The sequence below is a fragment of the Centropristis striata genome, chromosome 22, assembly GCF_030273125.1.
Source record: "Centropristis striata isolate RG_2023a ecotype Rhode Island chromosome 22, C.striata_1.0, whole genome shotgun sequence".
NCBI lineage: Eukaryota > Metazoa > Chordata > Actinopteri > Perciformes > Serranidae > Centropristis > Centropristis striata.
The window spans coordinates 7,039,933-7,065,410 of record NC_081538.1 but is presented as its reverse complement, the minus strand read 5'-3'; the positions used below and the strand labels follow the sequence as shown (position 1 = coordinate 7,065,410).

General features: G+C 38.7%; 1 protein-coding gene across 1 annotated transcript in view; it reads left to right on the top strand.

The window, feature by feature from the left end:
* The first annotated feature begins 4,471 nt into the window (after positions 1 to 4,471).
* Positions 4,472 to 25,478, top strand: part of znf800b (zinc finger protein 800b) — a 38,550-nt gene continuing 17,543 nt past the window's right edge. The window contains exons 1-4 of the mRNA XM_059325793.1: positions 4,472 to 4,505; positions 4,652 to 4,705; positions 21,859 to 21,973; positions 24,926 to 25,244. Coding sequence (XP_059181776.1) covers positions 21,914 to 21,973; positions 24,926 to 25,244 — 379 coding nt within the window. The 5' untranslated portion in view covers positions 4,472 to 4,505; positions 4,652 to 4,705; positions 21,859 to 21,913. The remainder of the gene's footprint in view (positions 4,506 to 4,651; positions 4,706 to 21,858; positions 21,974 to 24,925; positions 25,245 to 25,478) is intronic.

Genomic DNA, 25,478 nt, shown 5'->3' with positions numbered 1-25,478 from the left:
GCATGAAGCACTAAGTTGTTAAATGTTATTTATTTAGTTTACAGCTTGTTTGGTTATTACTGCAAAACCTCATCTAATAGGTATTTAGCGACTTCATGTGGGTCCATTTATACTGAAATTTATATGGAAGTGGCCACCAGTGTACAGTACACATAGAAATGGCCGCTGCTCTGAATATCCTGTTATGGTGATTCAAATTGAAATCCATTCAGATCTTATTCTATTTCTGTGGACTGCATTTTATTGCTAATGAATTTAACTTTTCATTTCAACGTGTAAGATAGATAAGCTATTTCTTCTTTCAAAAGTTACATGATCTCATTTGAAAACATTTAATTGAATTTAAGACAGACATTTGTCAACTTTTGACCCTTAAGTCGCTTCATCTGCTGTCATGACACAGCTTTACTGAACAGAACATGTCTCTTTTTTTGCACTAATCCATGTTCCAGGTTTTACTCAAATAGTTAATAAAAGAACAAAGTCAACCTTCCTGAAACAGGCCCAAAGGAAAAATGTAATAATCACAGTATGCCCTCACCGAAATGTTGATGTTTTCCTCTGATTTGTGAGAGTTCAGGCTGGGGATTGTGTAAAAAAATGTCAATAGACTGCCAGCTTTAAGCCATTTGATTGAAATTATAATCACAGTGAAGTTCCTGTAGTTTCAGTCTAGACACCCATTTGGCCTTTTTCATGGTAATTATCTTATCTGAGGAAAGGAGATGGCATGAGACAAAGGTCAGAAAGAAACTGAATCTCAGTTGGCAGGAAGAAAAGTTAAATTTCACACGAAAGTAAAATAAACTGCGGCCTCCCACTCACAACACCTTTGATGTGTCGCTGCACAGATTACATCTGAGGCTGGAGTTTATGGGAATTTTCCCACAAAAGGAGCTGCTGCATTATTTTTTCATGATCGCTGTTCTGCACGGCGCGCTACGATGGCACTTGTATGCCTGCACCCTGGCCAAACATTATTTTTCTTCAGAGATGGAAGATTTGGCCTGAAACACACTGTTTGCATTGTATCCGTTTACTATTACGTTGGGCAGTTTTAGGGCATTTCTAAAGAGGTTATGTATGTGTTAAATCTGGAATACAGAAGCCTCAGTAGGGACTGCTTTGGCACTGAAGCAGTGGCTGTAGTTACATGTACTGTACAGATGGCTCTACTGCCATCTATTACTGCTCTCCAGACAAATCGCTACATCCAATTAGATTTATTTGAGCATGACATCCAGCAGACATTTTCTACCCGCTGCTTTCCTTTTTTTTTTTACATTAATGGACTGAAATGAGAGAAAAACACACTCCCAACAACATTGACACCTTGTGGTCAGTTACCTCTAGCACGACCCGAGATCTCATCAGCCACATATCAGATCAAAAGCACTCAGGACGAAAAGCAATGCAGAACAAATTATGTTAACCTCAAAGTAAGCAGCGACCCTTATTTAGTCTTCATTTATTCAGACGCTCCAGCTGGGATGAACAATTACTGCACAGGTTGTCCGCTGAATTCATAATCACAGCAGCTACCCTCACGACTGCCAATCACACAACCATAAAAATATCAGCAATATTTAATGAAAATACTGAAAATGGTAAGAAAACTGAGTGTTGTGGGATTTTCAAAACATTTACAAATTTCTCAATCATGATATTTACTCCTATTCGAAAGCCTAATAGGGAAAAACAAAAGTTTTTTCAGTCTAATCTGTTCATCTTGTGTATATTTTACTAAGTGGATCCTAAGTTGTACCGTAATCTCCCGCATCTTCCCCAGTCCCTCCAGACAAGGCCTACTTGTAGCCCATGCTCTAATTATAAACAGGCTTTTTAAATTAGCAGCATAAACAAATTATTTGTCATGCACAAAAAAAGTGTCCAAACATGTCACTAGGTTTTGTGATAAATGCAGCCTGCATGTAATTGAGAAGATAAAAGCTCTCGGCTCTATTCGGAGACGTCCATGAATGCCGAGGAGTTTCTCCCCCCATTGCAAACAGCATTCTTATGATAATGGAATAATGCTGGTGCTTTAGTTAATTGTGTATAGGCGATAGTGGTGGGCACCTTTTGTTGTGAGCTCTCATGAGCCGAAAGGAAAGAGCTGGCAGGGATTATAACTCTTATAGAACTTCTCAAATTCCCCCACTTTCACTTTGCATTCAATGAGTTGAGTGTTTTCTTATTGATGTTGGTGAGGGCATGTGGAGCATTTTTGTATAATTTTAAATGTGATCTCTATCGAAAGCTGCCTAACCTTTTAGCTTACTTTTGTGAATGGTTCAAAATGTTGAAGAAGGATCTTATACAGCAGGTGTAACGCATCAATTAGTTCACAATGGGTCCAAATCAAAGAGTAAAGTAGCATAGCAGCTTAAGTGAAACACTTTTCTTAACTATACTCATAAACTCTTAATTCGAGCTCTAACTGTAGGCTTCCAATTACATTTAATGGGGTTGTTTACTGTGTTTACATTTACCATCATTGAGCCACTTAGCTGATGCAGTTTTTTTTCTTAATAATTAGTTACCAGGTAGTGTGTTTGACTCTCTTGCTTGTTGTCTGGTTTGAAATTATCCTGTTGATGACATGCCCAAATAATTGAGTTACTAAAACAAATGGCATAACATGCTATAGAAGTATACCAAAAAAAGGAAAATTACACTTAAGATACACTTTAAAAAGTATCATAAGATATAAAAAAGACAGTAACTGTTATTTACTGCTAACAGTCATAGTTATTCTTGAGACCCTTTGGCTTCAAACCTCCAAGACTTTAAAACTGCTGGTAACAACTACTACACTGAAAAATATGAACATACCAAGAATGAATCAATAAATTAAAAATTAAACATGTGTTGTGATAAAAAAAGCTAACATACATTGCTCAGGGAAAGCTGGCAGTTTTTGAACATATCTGCTGGAATATACATGGAATTTCTGAAAAATATGTGAAGCCACAGAGTGGGGTGTGGATGTGGAAACTGAAATAAGATAATAAAGTGCAGTAGTCCATATATTCTTTACGTATATCTTTCACTCTGTTTTTAATTACTCTGTTTTTATTTTCTCCCTTTTCATTTGACTGTATGCTGCATTTGCTGCCAAGACTGACCATTTTAGCAATATGTAATGTTTATTATAATTGAAAAACTCTAATAATGACTTCTACACTATTATGCTGGATAAATGGCTTTACTTGCACTTCTTCTGTTATATTATACTGTACATCTAATATTATTATACACTTTAAGATCATATTAAAATAAAAAGTTGTACCACTTCCAGTTAAAGGAGAAGTTGATTTCATATTAGATTTATAGTACTGCAATCTTTATAGGCCTTCAAACTATGCTACAGAATGGGCCTTCATTTGTTACATAGGCCATGTTGGTATTTTTGTCTAAGTAGTTGCTTCATTTTCAGAAACCCTGATACTGAAAATAAATGTTTACCTCTGTAAGAGCTTTCATTATTGTTTGAACAGAAGTCCACAAGATGCCATGTTATGAGGAAAATGACCCATTACTTCTGTAAAACTGTTAAGTCAGCATTTCCCTAATGCACTAATAAGGTTTTATAAGCTATATTATTTGACCACAGCCATATTTTTCCCTTTCTTACTTATAAAGCTTTAATCATGGCATTGCAAATCCAAATTTTACCCCATCATCCTCCTCTCCATCACTTCACCTCCACCCCACCTGCATGCACTCACCTGCACCATCATCTTACATTTCGTCACACTGTTTAAATAATCGTCTAAGTCATTTTTTTGTCAAAAAAATTTTTTTTTTGCCTAAGTCATCTCCCACCTATGGTGAAATCACCTACATCCTCAGTTGATCAGATCATGTGATTTTACCCCTTTAAGATCATCACTTCTTTGACAATTTGCCACATTCATATGCATCAGATAAGAACCCAGCAAAGAAGAGCTAGAGGGAGATTGTTTAGTTATCAGTTTAGTTTATCAGTGTTTTATTGTTGACACTTATATTGGTAACACTTTACTCAAAGGTGTCTACATAAGAGTGACATGAGTGTGTCATAAACATGACATGGGATGTGTCATGAACATTAATGACACTTTGAAGTAACATTAATGCTCATGATACTTGTCATGTCATGTTTCTGACAGGCTTGTGTGACTCTTATGTAGACACCTTCAAAATAAAGTGTTACCATATCTTGCTTAAGTCACAAAGGCATGTTCAAAAAATTGCCTAAGTCATTTATTTCTCTTAAGTTACATAATTTACACACAGTGTTATTACTATGCCAATAGCCATCCTTTGTTACATCCTTTTTTGAGTGAAATGATCAATAAATGTCATATGTTACACTTTTGGTGAAGTTTTTTGTGTTTCCTGCAAAACTTGAAAAAATGAGTTAGGCGATTATTTTAACAGGGTGACTGTCAAATGTTTCAGCCAGCTGTTTTTAATGAGTTTAACCAATCTGATACTTTCCCATGAACACAAAAACATAGGTTAGTTAGTTAGCAAAATGTAGCTTTAAATCTTGGTTTATACAGAGCTTGTTTACTTTAGATAGTGAATTTATAGTGAGCTAAATTGTTATGCAGTTAAAGGTGTGCATTTCTGTGGCATAATTCAAATTTCTTTAATTTTTCAGCTAATAAGGTGATGGACCAAACTCTTTTTTTTAATTCACTAAGCTGGAAATAAGGTAAGAGTTTTCTGTTCTAGCATGAAATGTATTGTTAAACAGTTTTTTGGTCCCCAAACAGTGTTGTTATTCGATTAAAAAATAAATAAAACAAATAATCTGTGGGGCCACCTAACAACAGCTGTATTGCGTTTGTCACTGTTGCTAGGCTGTGACATTTAAGCTAGCTAGCTTTCGTGAGAACCTGCAAAAAGTTGATTTTTATCCCAACACCTGTCATTATATTAAACTACAATATCACAAAACATTATGGTATTCATATTTTGACGTCGTTGGTTGTGCTTGTAAGCAATGAAAAGTTGCTGTTACGGGAAATAAAGTAAGTCCAAAAAGTTATTAGACATACATTTCTTAGCTAACTTATGCTAGCTACTGCTAAATTGATTTAGCTACCGTTAGCTTTAAATTAGCAGCGAGGCTAACCGTTAATTAACCGTTTTATGAATCCACGTGTCACCATAATCCCTAGCAAAACACTATAAAACATTTAAATAGGTTTGTGAAGGCTTCTACGTTTGTTTGCAAAGTTGTGTGATCCTAATGTGAATCCTTATTTACATGTAGTCAATAATAATAATAATAATTAATGATATTCACAGTTGGCCAACATGTGTCTGTTGATTGACTGTGTATTGATTGACTTAGTGCTACTTGGCCTTCTGTTTTCTGCATAATGGGATTTGGAAATTAGACTAAAACCACTAGAATCAGCATGTTTATGAATTTAGTTTTGTTAAGGAGTGCTAGGAGGGACTTAAGTGGGTCCACAATAATAATTAGTTACCAGGTAGTGTGTTTGACTCTCTTGCTTGTTGTCTGGTTTGAAAGTATCCTGTTGATGCCCAAACAATTGAGTTACAAAAACAAATGGCATAGCATGCTATAGAAGTATACCAAAAAAAGGAAAATAACACTTAAGATACACTTTAAAAAGTATCATAAGATATAAAAAGACAGTAACTGTTATTTACTGCTAACAGCCATAGTTATTCTTGAGACCATTTGGCTTCAAACCTCCAAGACTTTAAAACTGCTGGTAACAACTACTACACTGAAAAATATGAACATACCAAGAATGAATCAATAAATTAAAAATTAAACATGTGTTGTGATAAAAAAAAGCTAACATACATTGCTCAGGGAAAGCTGGCAGTTTTTGAACATATCTGCTGGAATATACATGGAATTTCTGAAAAATATGTTAAGAATGATATGTGAAGCCACAGAGTGGGGTGTGGATGTGGAAACTGAAATAAGATAATAAAGTGCAGTAGTCCATATATTCTTTACGTATATCTTTCACTCTGTTTTTATTTTCTCCCTTTTCATTTGACTGTATGCTGCATTTGCATGAGAGATACTGTAGTTCAGGGATGGGCAACTGGAGGCCAGAGGGCTGCATACGGCCCACACTCTGACTTGAAGTGGCCCTCAGTACAACTACATGCATTTGAGCATGAAATCTTAAAAGTGCAGTGTAAAAATGCACAAAATTACTTCTTGCAATTAATGTTGGTCTGCTGTTCTTGTGCTGAAAAAAAATCACTGTAAGTGGTTATTTTTTATTTGCTTCAAACCTTTTGTATTTCTATTTATACTGTTAAACATGCATTTGAGCATGAAATATGTTAAGATACTGCACTGTAAACATATTTAAAATTGCAGTTTCATCATATCTGGTTAAGTGCACTGTGCTATATGTGGCCCTGTGGTAGTGTCCATGAAAAATTGTGGCCCCCTCCAGCATTTAAGTTGCCCATCCCTGCTGTAGTTCATTTAACATTGATTTCCACAGGAATCAGGAAGTGATTTTGGCTAAGTTTAATTGCTTAAAACAAGGAAAACAAACTTTTCAGATGTGGTTCCTCTGAGGAAAGTTTACTAAATTTAGTCAATTGTCAAATGAGTCTCCACTTTTGAATCTCAGTTCTGGAGAAAATTGTGATCCCTAGAGTATTATATGCCTATAAAATATAAAAATGTGTATATTTTTAATAAGTTAGTGCCACTTACTTGTAGCCACAAATTTGTGAATATCACTTTGAGCTGAGTCCTCTGCTTGTTAGTCTTGTCAATAAGTATGTATGTAATTTCTTTAATTGGTGATAAAAGTATTTTATCTGTTGTAAAACCTATTGAGTTTTGGGAGGGAGTATCCACCCCTGCGTCGGGGACTGTTGTGGAGAGCTCTGTGTCCTCAAAAGGGTTGCGCGTTTTGGGGGATAAATCAGCGCTACAACCGTGGCCTTTGGTTAAAAGCTGGAAAATAATACAACTTTTTTTTAATTAAAAGAGGACAAATGATTCCTTTTTTCGCAATGTCGCCTTAAAGTGTCGACATTTCCAGCTGAAATCGGACGTAGAGGGTGCACCTTTGCGCAGAGACTGGTTTAATGCTGAGAGGCTCCTCTGGGTGCACAAAGACAGCGGCTCGCAGACGAACTTGTTCAGAGTGAACCGGGGACGCTGGGAGGCGAAATAAACAATCTCCGGACTCGAAGTAGCCACGACCGCGTAGTTTTACCTTCTCAAACACACAATTCCACCACCCATCCAACAAATAGAAGGTAAGGACTTGTTTTTAATACGTTTCAGCAGGACTGGAGGGCTGCGGAGCGGGTTAAACCTCCTTCGCTTTGGCTTCCCGAGCATGGTTGTTTTTGCAGAAAATGGCGTCATCGCCCTCTTGTTTCTGCCTGGCCGCGGTGGGGAGAGGAATAGTTTCAGAGACTTGTAGCAGCCTTTACACGTAGCGTTGACCCCCTTAAAGACGAAATCACCTACTGCAATGTGTTTTATTCAATAGTTAATGGTCAAAACGTGAGATAGTTCATGATTTCGCTCGGTAGAAGGACGCGCAAAGATGGAAGGGTCACCGGTCCTGTGCGCCAAGCTGCTTCTTGGAAAAGGTGGCACGGAGCCGCAAAACGCAGCGTTTTACATTCATAATAATGCCATCCACACCGGCTCTATGCTAATCCAAATGACAAAGGATGGTTTAGTGTTATGACCAGGGTGGTGATGGACGTATTTTTGGGAGCACTGCACCTTGTCTTTGTGTGTATTTTATTCGGGTTAGCTCGTTTTTACGCCGCACTCCCCTGCCATGCTGCAATCGTTATGAGGGGCCTCTCTTTACGGCTTGAAAGGTGCATTTTGTACTTGGCTTTTCCTTTGATCAAGTCAAGCTGTCCCTTTGTTGCTCAAAATAGTGTTTTTTGGGCTGACAATATAACCGTGTAAAAAGAGATTTTCGGGGATAATGGGGGCGATGCAAATCGTGCCATGAGAACGGCGACTGCCCTGCGCTCTGGTTCGCTGCTTGCCAGACGGGGACAGCCTGAATGAGATAAAAATAAAAGTCTTTTGGACGAATCACATAGTTTGCACAAAACTGGGGAAGTCCGGCGCTGCGCAATGATTGTGCTGCTGCTTTGCGCAGAGCACAGTGGCAGCTGCTGTAACCGCCGCCACCATTTCGCCGCGATATTTTTTGTGTGTGTTGGCCAACCTTTTGTAAATAGTTGGGGACTCTTGGATAAAAGAGCACAATAGTATTCATGTGGGCCCTTTATGGCCTGTGAATGCGGTCCTAAGTCCCACTCCGGCTGTCCTGTCTTTCCCCGTCAGCTACGTGCATGCGTCCTAGCACTGGCCACCACACATCCACCATAGCGAGGCCACTCGGTTCCCTGTGTATACGCTCTGCTTGGTTCCTCCTGTGGCCAAAAGTCGAGGACTGATCGTGTGCTGAGTGTTATGGTACAGGCCATCACGATCAAATCGAAACAATGACAAAACATCAGCCATGGAGACTGCACATCGCTCGCTCCGTGCACATTTTTATTAAGTTTCCTGAGTTATGCAACCGCATCCCCGTAGAGCGAACTGCTCATCCGCCTTTATTTACTCGTCACTCGCCATCGGATAGATATTTGTGTGTAATATCTTGTGAATTGGACCAGTCCCCGTGGCGACGACACTGAATTAGGAAGATATGTCATTTGCAAATCACCCAGTGCCATTTGCGTCACAGCCCGCGGCCTCGCACGCCCATGGGGGGCGATGGAGTTGCAAATGGAGACTGTGTGTGTGTGCTGACGCTGCCCCAGCTGAAAGGGAACCAATAGACACGGACCCGGGCGGCAACAATCGCCGTGCGCTTCCACTCTCCAGTAGTGCACCGACTTGAGATTCAGTATCAACACGGAAGATCGCGCAGTTTATTCGGGATGGTTAGGTTTCCTTCGCCCTGCCTGGGATGCGTAAGTGGATGCGTACACACTCTGGTTAAACCTGCTTCAGGGCTCGACAGGCCAGCCGAAGAGGAGTATATCCGTCCGGTGCTTCCCTCATGGTGCTCGGTGCATGTGGCTATTGTGGAGTCGCTCGTGTGTGGATAAACGTCTTCCCACTGGATCGTGATGCTACGACCGTAAAGCCTTCATCAACAGCACAGAGAATAAGGCTGGATTATGTTTCGGACACTGGCGTCGTTTTTTGTTACATCCACAGCGCGCCACGCGTTTGTGGTATATGGAGATGAGCAGGGCGTTTATATCCAGGAACGTTTTATTTGTTGCTGTTGCGCTTTTGGGCACTGCGCATGGTTTCATCCACGAGAGCTCAGAGAACTTATTCACGAGGCAGAAAGTCCCGAAAATCTCAAACTAGAAAGTGAAGATTCAGTCAGCATGGGAGTCATCTACAGGGTTATGTTGTGGAGGGAAAGAAGCAATTTATATTTTATCAATAATACAGGTGGATTGGTAGACTGTAGTAAGCATTCAAATATAAAAGTCAGCTTTCAGACAGCACAACTTAATTGCATCATTATGGGTGTATTGCAATAAGTTATAGTGCAAATATATCATCTTGATTGGTGCTATTTAATTTAATTAGACTTACTGATTTAATCTTGCCTAACAATTTCTTATGTTTCTTAGCTATATGTTTGCATCTACTTTAATTTTCATCTAGATGGCAGTGTCCACTTCCTGTGCTTTATTAAAAAGGCTGCAAATGCAGTAAGGTAGCATATCCATTGAGGCTACAGGTGCATTTAAAACCAAAGAATAGTGATTGCTACCTGCACCCAGAAAGATATTATCGATAAAGATTCCCCAAAAAGACCTGGGTCCGGAGGCCCTACGTATAAAGTTCACTTTAAGGTTCATTGGTGGAACTTTGAACCTGTATGCAGCTGTTATTTTATGATATTATTGTTTGACTGGAAAGTTAATTTGCATTGCATATTGACATAGAACCTGGCTCAGTGTAAGTTCAGATTGTAGAGCTGTTTCTACTCTAAATGTGTTGTGAAGTTAATTAATGAGTTCAGACCATCAGCCCTCTTAACGCTACTACACAGTACATGAGTATTTCTAACACAGAGAGATGGCCAGTCTAACCTTGAGAAGGAATATGAATGGATAACTAGGACATGGGTGTAGATAACAAAGTGGGTTATAAGGAACAAAAATAAAATGGAAAGACAGTTTGGCCTGCAGTTGACAGAATTGGCCTGCATTTTTCAAATACTTTAAAAGTGTTGTTTCTCATACAATATTGTTGGCATTAATCACATTTGCAAGTGTTTTGACTACCTCAGCTGGCCTCCCATCATCTCATGAGACTTGGGGTTATAGCAACCTGAGATTCCCTTATTAGAACAGCAGCCAACAGTGGCTGGCTCTGTTCCCTGATAAAACTTCACCAGGTATCATTGGTTTTCACCAAAGTGGCTTTTGACTGCAACTGTGTAATGATGTCACTGTGTGATTCAGTCAGTTTAATGATGTAGTGCTGCATCCAGTCACTGAGTCAGCTTATCAAACCTATGTGCTGAATTAAGTCAGTCAACAAACCCATTAACCTGCCGGTCATATAACCAGTCAGTAAGGCCAACAGACATATAACAGACATTAAGATATCAATCAAGTCAGGCAACCAGAAAATCAGTGTCAACAAGTAAGTCAACTAAAGTAGTTATCCAATAAGGCTGTTAGCCAGGCTTATAATCTGCGAGCAGCAGTCATATATTTCCAGGGCTCACACACCAGGTAGTAAAACCAGTCTAAAGTTAACAGTTGTCTGGCTGTCAGTGGTGAAGGTGAACATTGTGAGTCTTCAGCAGCTTGACATGTCAACAAAGGCTGAATTCTGCCCATAGTGACTTGGAGATTAGTACAGTTGTCTGTTATCACATTTTTTGCCCTTATTTGATTTTTTGTCTTCATTTGATTTGAGAGGGGTATGACGTGCAGCAAAGGTCCCAAAGCCAGAATCACACCTAGGAAGTTACAATAATGTGCCATGTGCTGTAATCACTCGGCTACCCAGGTGCTCTGATAATGTTTTTAAAAAAATACTCTGTGGATATCACTCACAGGAAATGCTGCTTTTTTGCTTTGCCATTCCATGTTGACATCCCCATATACAGCACTTAATTATACATTTACATCTGATTTTAGAGGCATGATTTCAAAGATCATACCTCATCCACACCTGGCCTGAAAATGTCCATTATGCATCTCCCATATCTTTATTTATTTAAATCTATGTTCCTTTCCCACACTGTGCTGCTGCATGCCTTTTACTTTGCTCCAATGTGCTGTGTGCCTGCTTTGAATCAAGACTTCACAATGTATTGTGATGAAGTTTCCCCTTTTATTTCTGGTTTTGAAGATCCAATAGCAACTGTTTTGGTACTCACTGTCCTGCTACCAAGTGTGTTCTGGTTTGATTGGGTGATGAAAGTTATCACAGAAAAACAAGTGGAGCGTATTGCAGACCTTAAACCAGCATATGTTTCAGTCTAGTAAACTTTGTTGAGCACTGAAGTTTGTGTTGATACTGAAATTTGCTGTTTCGGAGACCACATGGTGTTTGTGCAATTATGGTGTGTGTGTGTAACACTCAGCATATGTGTGTAATTCTTGTTTGTGAGTGTGTGTGTGTGTGTGCGCACAATAAGCATTTCCCTATTTATAAAAGAAATCTGTACGGAGAATGGTTTGTCGCCACAGTGATTCATGTTTGTAAGTTTTCCTAATACAGTAGTGTGCTATTCCTACACTGGAAATATCATGCGCAACTGGTGTGTGTGTGTATGTGAGATCACATGGCTGTTCACGGCGTTTTCTGCCACCGACGATTTCCTGTCAGCGCCGTTCTATTGTTTAATTTATTTTTACAGTTGTCAAACACATCAGTCATGGTAAGCATATTTAACATTTCCAGCTCCTGTTTGACATTTGTATGTCATTCACATCATGGTGAATCTCAGGAGGGCAGATCTCAGTCCTGTCAAACTCACATGGGGGAGCGGGAAAATCTTGTCAGGGAGCTTGGATAGTGATACCTCTGGAAAACATGAGGTGGCTGGTTGAGTAGATGCAAGTTTTAAAATCGGAAAGGGCTCCTGTGGTTGTTCTGTTGGGCACAGATGTTGTACTGTATTTTTATTGAAAATTGCGATGCCAGTTTTTCAAACTCCAAGGTGATGTCTTTAAAGACTTGTTTTAATCAGCCCAAAACCCAAAGATTGGATAGAAAATCATTTAAACAATACATCTATTATCAAAATACAGGGCCAACAGAAAAGCTTCTAGCATTTTTCCACAGTTGTGAAAAAAATCACTGACAGTGAGAAAGGATACAATAAAAAGCAAGTAAATATTATAATGAATAAAAAATGGATGATGTAAAAATAGAGTAATCACATTTTTTTTTAAATCATTAAAAGAGCCAACATGTTTCAGACGCTGTAGGTCTTAGACAGGGCGCCAAACAGACATAAACAGCGCAAACAAGTGTGGCCTATAACAACAGCCAATAGGAGGCAATCACATGATCCAGATATCAACATGACAGGTGGGACACACTGAAGATAATACAATTTTGATAGCGACTTTTTTCACTGCTGTGGAGTGCCTGGAAGTTTTCCTGCTTGTCCTGCACTTTTCAACACTTTCCAAGAGCACCCGACACGTCAGTGACCTACGGTTTTAGATATTGAGCAAGCAGCCCCCTCTTTTCAGATGATCAAAAACTAATCAGTCGACTAATTAGTCGATGCAGCTCTAATCCCTATATATGTACTGTATGTTTTTAGAACATATACTATCTGATTTATATACTGTGTAAATACACATATTGTCTCTTTTGTCAGTTATAACTTTTTAGAACTGGGGAGAACGATAATTTTTGCATTCTTTTTCTCACTTTCATTGAAAATGCATTAAAATGATCATTGATATATTTTTTTATTTAACCAAACAAGTTTCTGTTCAGTATTTAGAATTAACATTTGACTGACTGCATCTTCGGCCCACAGTTTGTAGGCTGGGACATCTTGCAGCACCGCAATACTAAATTCATATTGTTATTTTTAAACATACATTGCCTTCAACAAATATTGTGCCTCCTGCGATTTAAATATTGTGTCCATATTGCAAATTTCCATTCAGTATGCAGCCCTGTACTTAATATGCTGACAACGAGAAGGTGACAGAGTACAACAGCACAATAAAGCTTTATTTCCTAGATTTCCAACATTCTAAGAACCAGAAGTAAAAGGCGGTAAAAGGTCAGAAGCATGGAGCACGAGCTTTACCATTCGGTAATAAAATCCCCAGAGGACAGGCATATTTTTAAGCGCAGGTTAACTCTGTCAGTAGGCCACAGCCTTGTTCCCAACCTATCTTGTGGTCAGGTTGTATCACTGTGTGCCTGCTAGCATTCAGCATCATGTCAGTGAGTGTGGTGTCCCTCCATTAGGAGGAAGTCCTGTCAGACCGCCTCCACACAGCCATCGGAAATAACTATGAGAAGGCAGTGGTGATTGCATGCTCACATCTGCTGGCTCAAGAACCACACAGCCATTTAAAAGCACACATGCATGTGTGCACATAATATACATGTATGTTCTTGTATAATGAAACATGACAGGCTAATGTTTCTTTAAGGGGTAGACAGCAAGGAGGCCGAGGCTGCACAGAAGAGAAAGTTCTGCTCTACTGGTGTGGATTTACCTCATTTGTTGCTTCTGAGAGTGCAAACGGGGATTTGTCTCCAAAAATAAGAGACGTTCCCAAAAGGGAAGCGCTTTTACAAATTGATTTTTAGGCTGGTATAAACAGGATTCACTATGGATTATCACTGGAGATGAAACTTAAACATTTTTGCATTTAAATTGCGTCACACTGGAGACATCATCAGGTGTATTTGTGAAATATTAAGCAAAGGATTTGGCAGTTTTGCTGCGAAGAGTTAGTATGTGATAATAGACTTGGATGTGTCAGGCTCATCAAAGTTGTACATTTGGAAGATTTAGTTAAATGGTGACTAATGGAGTGAGTCATAAAGCCGGGTCACTTACCAGGTAGTGGGTGTTTTGTTCAGGGTGACAAAGTGTATGGCAGAGGCGAAGATAATGTCTTATTTTCAGATTTTTGCACATAAATAATTAGTTCTTAGAGTTGCTGGTGTCAGACTTTCTCCCCAAAGTGCCTCAGGCATTTCAGTCATATCTCACCAATTCAGAGGCTCATATTTTTCATGTTTTTTCTGCACATTAGTCATTGTTCCCATGTTACCCTGATAATCAACAGTTGTCTATCAAGCACTATGCTGGGGAGCAAAGGAAGGAAGCACAGGCCTTCACACACTGTTTTCCATTGATTTTTTGAAATTGGTCTTTCAGCTTGTGTAGAACAGGGAATTTTTTTCCCATACATTTACACAGCACGTCTTTGGACCCCCAGAACGATATTATTTTCCTTTCTGTGTGTGGACGCGCTGTTTCTTTAAATTAAAGGTCAGAGCATTAGTAAGTACCAGCTTTCAAAGTATTTAACAGCTAAACAATAATAAGTGTAAGTTGGGAACAGAATATTATTGATGTTCAACTGTCTTCAGAAGACTCAGTTAATATTTTATAACTTCCCACATTCCACAGTAAGTGGAGTGTAGATGTAGGGGGGCCGTGGATGCAAACCATCCTCAAATCCCTCAGTTTGAACCCAGGACACCTTCGATCTCATTACCTGAGACAGAACATGAATCGCTCCTTCACAACCACGTCTGTCTGTTGCCACGGAAACGAGAGAGTCTCTCGTGTTAGTGTGTGAGTGTATCATTGGCTAGATGTGTTTGTTTTACACCTTTGTCGTACATATAGCCTCTTTGGAAGCGAGCTGAGAGTGCGTTGTGTATGTTCTCAGACAGTTGTCCACACTGGGGTTTTTAAGCCTTTGGTGAGCACCAGCAAGCCGTTGCCTGTCAGGTTTTTATGAAACACTTCTCAACAAAGTAATTAGGCTACTGTTGGTCTTGGGTTGGGATTTGCAACCTTCTTGATGCCACGGCACACTTAAATGAGACTTGAAATCTCAAGACAAACCTTACAGTTAATTACCATATAAAATAGAACTGAAGATGTGAATTAGGCAGTAAAGTAACTTTTTTTGTTTTGATTGTGACAGACTTTTCCTTTTTCTACCCATACAAAGTAATTGGGCCTCATGCAAGAACCACTCTCACAAACAGATTTGTTCTTAAAAAGCACGTCGAGTGATTTAAGAGAATCTGTGGCATTCAGTAGTTTCCTAGAACTCTGAATTTTCTAGTATGAACGAAATTCCCAAGTGGTGCAGTCAAGTACAGTATGTATGTCTTTCTTCACTGTGGGAAAAACACTTGCTTAACTAAGAATAATAACGTCTCAATCTGAATTCATTTAAAGGTGCAATTTGTAAAATATAGCCAGATTTTTTTTTTTGTTGTAAAACACTCTAAAATTGAACTAACATTGTCAACAGAAAGTGAAGACGTTTAAGTGTTAGCATGCCAACCAGCTATCCCTGGCCCGTCCTGTCTTAATAGTTAGCCGAAAAATTAAGACCCACACATGAACATTTGCGTTTCAGAGACTATTTCAATGGTTGACTCCCGTCGGACATTAATTGCTCAGAAGGAAGCAGAAGGTTCAGGATTCAGACTAGGCTAAGAGCTGCCCCTCATAAACCTGATGTACTCTCATGAACAAGCTGGACGACATGAGACTGAGTATTACAAACGCACAGATTCCTGCATTATGCTGATATCAGAAACTAGCCTGCATGAAAACACTGCTTGGATGTGAATCTAGCAGGCCACGCCGTTAAGCTAGAGCTAGAGTCTTTGGAGACCTGTCCATTGCAACAGTCTCTTAAATGCACAATCTGTTCAGGTGTAGGTCATAATTTTTATTTGGAAAATGTCTTAATGTATTATTATATTACTGTATCGGTAGCATGTTGCCAGATATTACAAATTGCACCTTGTTAATGTTTTAATATGAAACCAAAATTCATATATGCGTATAAAACAAAATTTACTGAGATTTTTTATATTTGTTTTTTTGTCTATATTTATTACATATATTATTTTTGGCACAGCAACTTATACATTCAGTCAGGTTCTTTATGCAGCTCACTGACAGCTGACAGTGTAACACCTCCTGTAGGCTATAATATTCTCTTGTTTACAATACTATCTCAGTGACTGTCACATGACCTGTATAGCGCTGCTGTGATGACACATTGTTGGCAGCTGTTTGATTAAGCTTATGATTTATGACAATAGGACTTGTAATTTTTTTAATTTAACCTTTATTTAACCAGATATGCCAATTGAGAATTAATTCTCATTTACAATGAGGACCTGGCCAAACGGCAGAAACAGCAGCCAAGTTAATACAAGAAATTAAAACTTAGGCACATCCTAGTGCAATAAAATAACATTAGACAAGATTAAAACATCACAAATATGATATGTATAACATCCGGGATCAATGTACTGTGTTCTAGAGAAGCTGCAGTGTGAAAGTTCTTCTTTTCACTCTTTGATATCGTTTTTGATGATATGATATTTATGACAGATTTTTTTTGCAGTAAGGAGAGTTTGGTGAATGCCTTGGAACACTTGAGCAAACCTCACAGAAAAAACTAATCTTCTTGAATGAGGCTCATTGACTTCTGTAAAAGCTTAGTTTTACTGAGATGCTCCTTAATGCACTGAGGTTTTCATTTACAGTTTTTTTTTGTCTGTTCCATATATATTTCCAGTCCCTGCCTATTCTTATGACAGGGTGCTAGATTGTATCCCAGCATGCATTAGTGGAAATGCTGATAACACCCTCACCAGGTCATCAGGGGCCACAGAGCTAAAAGACTAACACATAAAACAGTCAATTTCCCTCACTTACACTCACAACTAAGACCAGCGTTGAGTCTTCACTACAGTTACATGTGACATGAGGAGAACATGAAAAATACTCACAGAGACTTTAAGCTTGGAAAGGAGTGGCGTGAGTCTTCTTGGGTCAAAAATCCATTCATCGTCTTTTCATATTACACCAACTAAAATTAACTTAATTTTGTAAGATAAAGAAATAAAACCTGTAAATGAGCTTGTTTCCTTACTTCAGTAGTCAGTATGACAGACACACTTTCCGGTCAAAGTCCTAATTTCCCATTATAGTTAATGGCCAGTGTTAATCTCCCTCTCTGATATAAATAGAACCGGGAAAGGTGCATAATGCATTAATATCCCTGCTCTTAATTTTGCTAGAATATAAATTATTTTTATCTAATGGTCCCGTTTGAAATTAATTGTCTCTTCATTACAGTTGAACCTCAACGAGCTCAGAAACGGTTCAGGAATAAAGTCCGCAAGTCAGATTCGACATGTAGCGTCTCTCTTGTGTCTGCAGCTTTTTACACATTTGATGCAAACTGGTTTGTGGTGCCTGGTGTCTCCCGCCGAAATCTACTATAGATAGTACAACAACAGTTCACAGCAACTTTCATTACCTACATTTGTTTTGGATATTCTCTTGTCTGCGCCCATTCATTTGATGCTCAGCTTCAGTTGTGTGTGTCTGTTAAGTACGATGTTGGGCAATAAGTCATTGCTAGTAATATGTTACAGTAATTCATTACTTGCTTTAGAAATAAGAGTATGACAAATAATGAATACATTTTCAGTAATAATATTAAAGCATATAAATTCTTACAGCTTTACTTTTACTACATTCCCATTAGTGTTTACACTGCATCTGAAGAACAGTGAAAATGAGGCCAATACACTGATTTATTTTAAAAAGAACACTCCAGCATTTTCTTACATGAGGAAACGACAAACACACTCTAATCTAAATTTACTGTCACGTGACTAATGTTGGATGGAATGAATGAATGCAAAGATATGGAAAAAGGAAGACTCAAGAAACTCTTTAAAGGACACAATTTACTGAGTGTTTGACTGTAATTTATCTGATTTAACCTGTTACTCCCATGAAACTATCAGCATATGAATTTTTATCTTGTTCACTCACTCCCCTTCTCAACTGCTGCTTTTTCTCAGTCTGTCTCTCCCTTGCGCTCAGCTTGTGCACACTCACCCTTTATATCGCTGGTTTTTTTTACTAGTCGTCAAGACAACAAAAAAGTTGTGTATTTACATCAAAAACTTGTCCTAACCACCTACCTCCTTATTTTGTGAATGAAACTGAACACAAGTACTGCATGCGTTGTAGTTGCCATAGCATCAGTTCACTGACATGAACCATTGGCAGTACTATCCCCTGAGCAGGGACTTTGTTTTTCTACAACTTTATTGGTGTTACAGAAGTAGTGTAACAGATTAAATATTTGATTAACAAGCCCAACACTGGTTAAGTAACAGCTCCATCACTGCAGGTAGCCTCTGCTGTTGTGTTATTATTCTGTTCTTTTTTAATCCTCACTATGAAAAGCCGATGGTTTCAACCTGAATTGTAAAAAAAATAGAGGTGTTACTATTTTTATTCATGAGCAAATTATTCATTTAAAGTCATATAATAGCCCTGATCCATCACCATCGCCATCACCATACAAAAGGCTGTCTGTCAACGGTATTATGTCAGCCCACAACATTATCAAGCATTTTTTAACTGCAGTCTGAGAAAAATCTGTCGCTCCAATGTATTTCTCTGTGTGATGTTTGCAGCTGTCAATAATAATTGCCAATGATTAATCTTAGTCATATTTCCTCACCACTAGGACTAAAGATCATCTTGAACTCTGTCTAAAAACATCACATGATATCATCCAAGAACGTGGAAAACTATGGATTCAAATGTAGCAGCGATGTCTTCTCCACACTCAATTTTAATTTTCCCTTTTTAATTTAAAGTCCTTCAAGCAACTTTACTGAAACAGATAAGAAACCCATAGTTGGTTCCTAATTGATGGTTTACAAATCACAGGTACAGACATTTTTTTATTTCATTGTCCATTACTAATTACAGTGATACCTCTGTGTTGAGAACCATAGCGGTGTGATAACATGATTTGCACAGCTGTTACCTTGCAAAGTATTTAATTTCCCATTAGGATGCAATAAGAGCATGTACACAGTGGATCTGTGTTGACATTGTTTTGGCACATCATTTGGTCGGTTGTGTAGTTGCTGTTTTTAAATGTAACCACCTCAACTGCTCGTCTTTAGTCCAACTACTTTATTTCCTGGGCAGAACTCTGTCTTTGTGCTTGTCTTTAGTGAAACGGTATGCCTAAATCACATAATTTATATTAAGACATACGTTGCGTTGGAGTAACCTCTCTATGGCACCTTAACCCGGTTTCCCTGTATTCTTTGTCTTGTGTTTTGGAGACATCAGCAGACTACAAAACTTTTTAACTAGAAAAACATTTGAAGCACAAGCTTTGTCTCCCTCTGCTGGAGATCAAGTGGCACTACAATATATACCCAAATGGGGACACGTCTGTGCATTCAACATGAAAGTATATGACGTTCTCACCACACTTTTCACTGTCAGCGTTGTCATATGACCTGATTGTAGGTGTAGGCGCAAGCTTTACAGTTCTTAAACTGTTACCATTTCTTCCAGATTTTATTATATTTTAATCTAACTTTCCCCATAGTTTTTAGGCACAGTAATTATCTCTAGCTATTAGTCTATGTTATTACTACTTTATGATAGTTTACCATGAAATCAAGGAATTAACTAATGTATGTCGGCCCCAGGGAAAGCAGGGATGTTATCTTGTTTCATTCAAAGATCAATGCTTTCCCTTTCTTATATTCTGCTCAGTTGTTTGGTGTTATCTCGCTGTCTGCTTGCTCCAAATTTCCATAAGTCTGGGACATCCGTGGCATGTCATACCCACACTGCATTAAGCACCTGTCACTTCCTGCTCATCTAATTAATCCACTCTACTCTTGGGGATTCTTCTTTATCGACTGACCAAAAAAAAAAAAGGACCCAAAAATGTCTATATTTTGGTGTCTCGATGTATCAGTTGGTTCCCCAACCTTGGTGGGAGTTAATGCTGGACTTCTTTAGCTAGTAAGGGTAAAACAAATGAACAATGAGGCTGTTCAGTGTGTCATAGTGCAGCTAAAGCACGTTATACCAAACTACTGTGGTGTCAGGTGCATGTGGCTTGTACCAAGTTGTTTTAACTGCCGCCACTAGAGGGCAGCAACAAATGCTATTTCACCATTGATGCTGCAATGTAAATAAAATACAATGAAATTAAGCACACATTTTGAAGTTAAGGGTTATCAGCTGTGATTTACATAAGCTTGTTAGGTAGGGGCTTATAGACTACTTTTCATATCAACAGTGTAATTTGTCCCAAGGATCTTAATTTGAATGAAAGGTGCTTGAAATATCCATACTGACATTGGTTCTTTAATATGCCAAGAGTAAATTATATACCAGTGGATGTGTATATTTTAGCGACTTTGACTACCTTTTAAAAGCACTTTATAAATCTAATGTATTATTATTTATTATTTTTATATACATTCTATCCCAACTCCCAGTATGCATTTCAGGAGCAGGTTCTCAACTGTCCCCAGCAGAAGTGCTCTGTTTACTTTATATACATATATGTTTATGTGTATGCTGACTACAGCAGTATTTATTTGCATATAATTACTTGTAATAAATAGATTTTTAATGCTGATCTGCATAAATGCACTAACTGTAGCATTGTAAGGTCCTCTGAGAGAAAAACACCCATATACCCATTAGTGTTAAATATGTGACGAAGGCTAGAGAACTCATTTTTTTAAGTGCACACAGGGAAAGTGTGCCTCATATGGAGGAATTGTGTAGGTAACGTGGGTTTAATTTCCCTGCCAGTAATTTGACAAGCAGCTGAATTGGCATTGTGGGAAAACCATTACTGTGACCTTTTTAAAATATTACATTTTGTTTTTATATTTAGATTCAGGTTGCGGCCTGGTGTTTTCAAAGTACTCTACAGAGAGTAAACACACAAGGCTGTTATGTTCACTGCGTATTTTTGCATGCATTATTCATGCTTTCCTAAGAAATATAAGCAAAGAGGTGCATTGTGGATGTACAGATAGGCAACGGACGTGAAATGTTGTTGATTCTAATGATGCATCTCATTTGCAAGTTATTCTAACTTTATCTTTTTGAATAAAAATGATCTGGTTGGTGCATTTGGGGCTGTCAACATATAATGGTCTAAAACCAGCAAACTGTAAGCATTGTATCCTTACTGCATGTGTGATACACTGGAGTATAATTACATGCTCACCAGCCTGCCAACGCTCATTTCATGATGGCTTACAGATGTAAAAGATTTTTGGCAAAGTTAATTTGTGCACCATTTCCACTCTGTCAATGTAATATTCTTGTTCCTCACAGACATAATTTTCAGTTTGTGTAAAGAGAATGAACACATCTGTTAGCATTTCCATTGCTCTTAAAAAGTTTTAAAAAGGGTCTGTGTGGGTCTCCAGTGATTGATTGATGCATATGTAACCATTGTTTTACTGCTTAAATGTGTTAGTTATCGATTATACAGCACATACTGTAGGCAGTTTTAGTGCAGCTACATATATGCAAGATACTGTTCACACAGGTAGCTCTCAGCAAAAGTTTTATTGTTACAGGTAACAGATATTAACTGTAAATACATACAGAAACAAAAAGAGCAAACAATACTAATCTATAGTTTCTGTATTTATATATTTTGAAAATATATGCTCAGGCACAGTCATATATAAGCATTAGTGGCACTATAATGAGTGCAGTCCTTGGCTCATGTGGAGTGTTGTTGCAGGTTACAGGAGTGTGCTGATAGTGAACGTGTGGTGCAGCAGGCCAGTCTTGGCAGCATGGTGAAGGTCCAGAAGTCAACTAGAAGGAAGAGCGCTCACTGTCAACGCAGACTAGAGGTACTGGGGAAAAAAGACAACAGTCAATGCTTAGATGTTATGTTACTGTCCAGTTTCAATCCTTTCACTGTCAGATTGTAGAAAACACACTTCCTTTATGTTAAAACCCAAATCAATCCACACCTGTGCTTCCTGCCATTAGTTACCATCATGTTATGATCAGACTATATGTGGCCTTTTTTACATTGAATTTGTGTCTGCATTTTGAACTGTCTTATTTGAAAAGCTGTATGGAAACATCAAAATTAGGTAAAACTTACTGAGGTGACTTTTGACTTTTAAAAAAAAAAAGTTGATGCACAAAATGAGATGTAGAACAGCTTTTACGGAGTGCGTTTTAACGTAGCAAACATTTAACTTGCCCCTTTGTGTCCACTGAAAGAAACACTTACTCTTTGCCGGATAAAATGATATCTGTTGGTCTTTGTTTTAGTCTAGAACTAGACTCCGTGCTTCTGTACATTTGTTTATTTATTTATTCATGTCTAATACTTTTGCTCATAGGTGCTGAGGGAAATTAGAGTATGTGAACTTTCTGCCACAGCCTCCAAGAGGGACATACAGATTGTGCTTAAACACCAGGCATATAAAGAAAGTAATTGTCCTAGAAAGCACCTCAGAGACCGCAGTTGCTCATCATGTGCTTTGTTTAGGCGTTATTCATTTATTCATTCATTCCGTCAAGTAGTATTTGTTTTTAACTAAGGGTCACAATGAAATAAATAAAGGGATCTAAGGTATATTTCACTTGATAAGAATATGGGAAATGAATCACATTCAATTACATTACAACAAGAATTATAATCCGCCTAGTTTATTACAGGTTGCACCTGTCTGTTTTATTCTTTGTTCCACCTCGTAGTTTCATTGAGCATCAAGTAGAAATTAATGGCTTGTCCACCTACTCTAATCAGTGCCCTTACTCATGCTTCCTGCTCACTGCTTTCCAATGAAAAGCCCCCCACCCACCCCCCCTCTATTTCGTCACTTTCTTAAAAGGTAATGGTTTTTGTGTATTGTACTGCACAGGTGGGTTCACCGAACATGTGTAACATACTGTTAGGCTATTTTATGGTCATTTGATCACGCCATGTTATGCACAGTGTGTGTGTGTGTCCAAGTGGCCCACTTGTCGTGTGGTGGTGATGTGCTGTAATGTGCCTGAACGGTGGAGTCATTTATCCCTCTTCAAGGGCAGCGGGGACACGAGGAGTGAGAGAGACAGACACAGAGAGAAAATGAGGATAAATTGGTGGGTGGGAGAGGAGAAAAGATTGGGGACTTGGAGGGAAAGGAGGTCTGGTCAAGACACACATACACGTAAAACGAACTCCCAAAGACAGATGTATGTGTGCACACTGAAGGGTTGGTGTGGAGTCACTTATCTGCTGAAGGGTGACTGCGTGCGACAAGGTTAATGTTCCCCTACGAAATCTCTGGGTGCTCAGGAGACATGACAGCCACACATAGACACACTCTTGCCTGCTGTGACCATTCATTCCATTCAACTATATGGATTTTATTTTCAGCAAGGGGTTGCCACTAATTTTATTTATGATGGGCACACTTTTCTCTGTTAGATTTATCTATGATTCGTTTCATTTATAAAAGTGTGTGTGTGTCTGTTTTACATATTAGTCATTTCAACTAGGTTGTTAGTGTCCCTCTGTGTGTCCCAATATCCATACCACCATACTGTTTAGTATGCCAGAAAGAGATTTAGTCCCAATCGATAGTATGCCAAATGCAATATCTTAGAAACACCACAATCCTGATGTCTACACAAAAATATTAGAAATAAAGAAAAACACCTTGAATGAGGAGAGATGTCCAAACTTTTGACTTGACCTGTTATGAAGAAGTTGTACATCCCAGTTGTGTGCATACTCCATGCAGCAGTACATGCTCTGTAAGGGCAGCTGCAGTATATACTGAAAGTACATGAAAAAGTTTGGGATTTGGAACCCAACTTCTCTTTCTTATAGCTATTATCTATTGAATTACAACATTTTGGACTTTGCTGCCTTCCAGTGGTCACAAAAGCATTCACTGTGGTAGACAGACCGCAATGCCTGCTGCGTCCCTCTCCACCCACAGATTCAACCTGGGGACACTGAGATTATTTGACTGAAAGCAACACATACACTGCACCATTTCTACATGTATTTGGCTTAAGTAACTTAAGCCCCCTCTACTATGAGTTAACATAACTTCCTCCAGACCCTATATATTACTACACAACCATAGCTTGTTAAGTTGGGTTATTTTCCATAGGAGTACATTACTTTAGGTTTTATTTTTAGGTTTAGGTTTTATTTTATTTGCACAGTTAGAATTACATAAAATGACAAAGATAACATATAATGTAAAGTGCAGGGAGAGGCAGAAAACCCAGATGGGCTTATTTAAAGCCTCCACCTAAAATTTCATAGTTATTAGAAAGTAATAAACTGATAATAGAAAAAACAAATGTATAACATCAACAAGTTATAATGACAATAACAAAAACAATTCAAAACAAAAATGAACATGTTAAAAAAGTGTATTTGTGTGTGAATTTGAATTTTAAAACAGCAGTTAAATGAGCTTTTAGACATCTTTTGAAGCATTTTACAGAGATGGAGTCCTTTGCCAGATGGGAAAAGGTATTCCATAATTTGGTCCCCCTAAATTGAACAATAAATTGACCTCTGCATGTCAGAAATCTTGGAGGATGAAGATCTAAAGATTGACGCGTTGAATAAGAGTGAATCTGAGAATTCAATTTTTAACTTTTAAACTTTGTTGGTTCTGATCTGCATCATTATTCTACAAAAATATGCTATGATGACTTAATCATAAATAGAGTGGCTTTATTTATAAATGTTAGTGCATTTTACCCCTTTCAATTGTTGATTTGTGTCCTCCTCTTTCTGTAGCTCATGTTTCTGTGTTCTGGCTTTGGTCCCACAGAGTGTTGTTCAGGTAGAGATGGAGGAGGGCCAGCTCCAGTCCAACACCCAGCCCTCACCACAGGAGGAGCCCCAGGGAGGAGGAGACCAGCCCTCTGTTGAAACCCAACATGAGCCCTTGGACCAGGAGGAAACTCAGATGGACGTCCATGAAAAGGACGACTCTGTGTCCCAGCTCCAGGCCAAGCCTTTGTGGAAGCCCATTCCCCCTCTGTTGCCAGAGTCCCAAAGGGGCCGCGCCACCGAGACCAGAGACCAGATCTGCCAGACCGAGGAGCGGCTTCAGCAGACCAGTGCCGGCAGCCACGGTCATAACACAGGTGGGCATGGTTTTCTTCCCGCTACACTTCCTGCGGCTTTGATCCATCCACCTACAGGCTAAAACTGTCTGTCATCCTCCTGTGTAGCTTCACTGCCAGAGCATCACAGTATGACTGGCTGTCTGCTCCAAATAACATCAAATGGTGTGTCCTCACAAAAGACATGGCAACCGAAAGAGGCACTGCATTTAGCGTGCACTGCTGGTTTGTCTAACGTGTCAAAGATTTATGAAA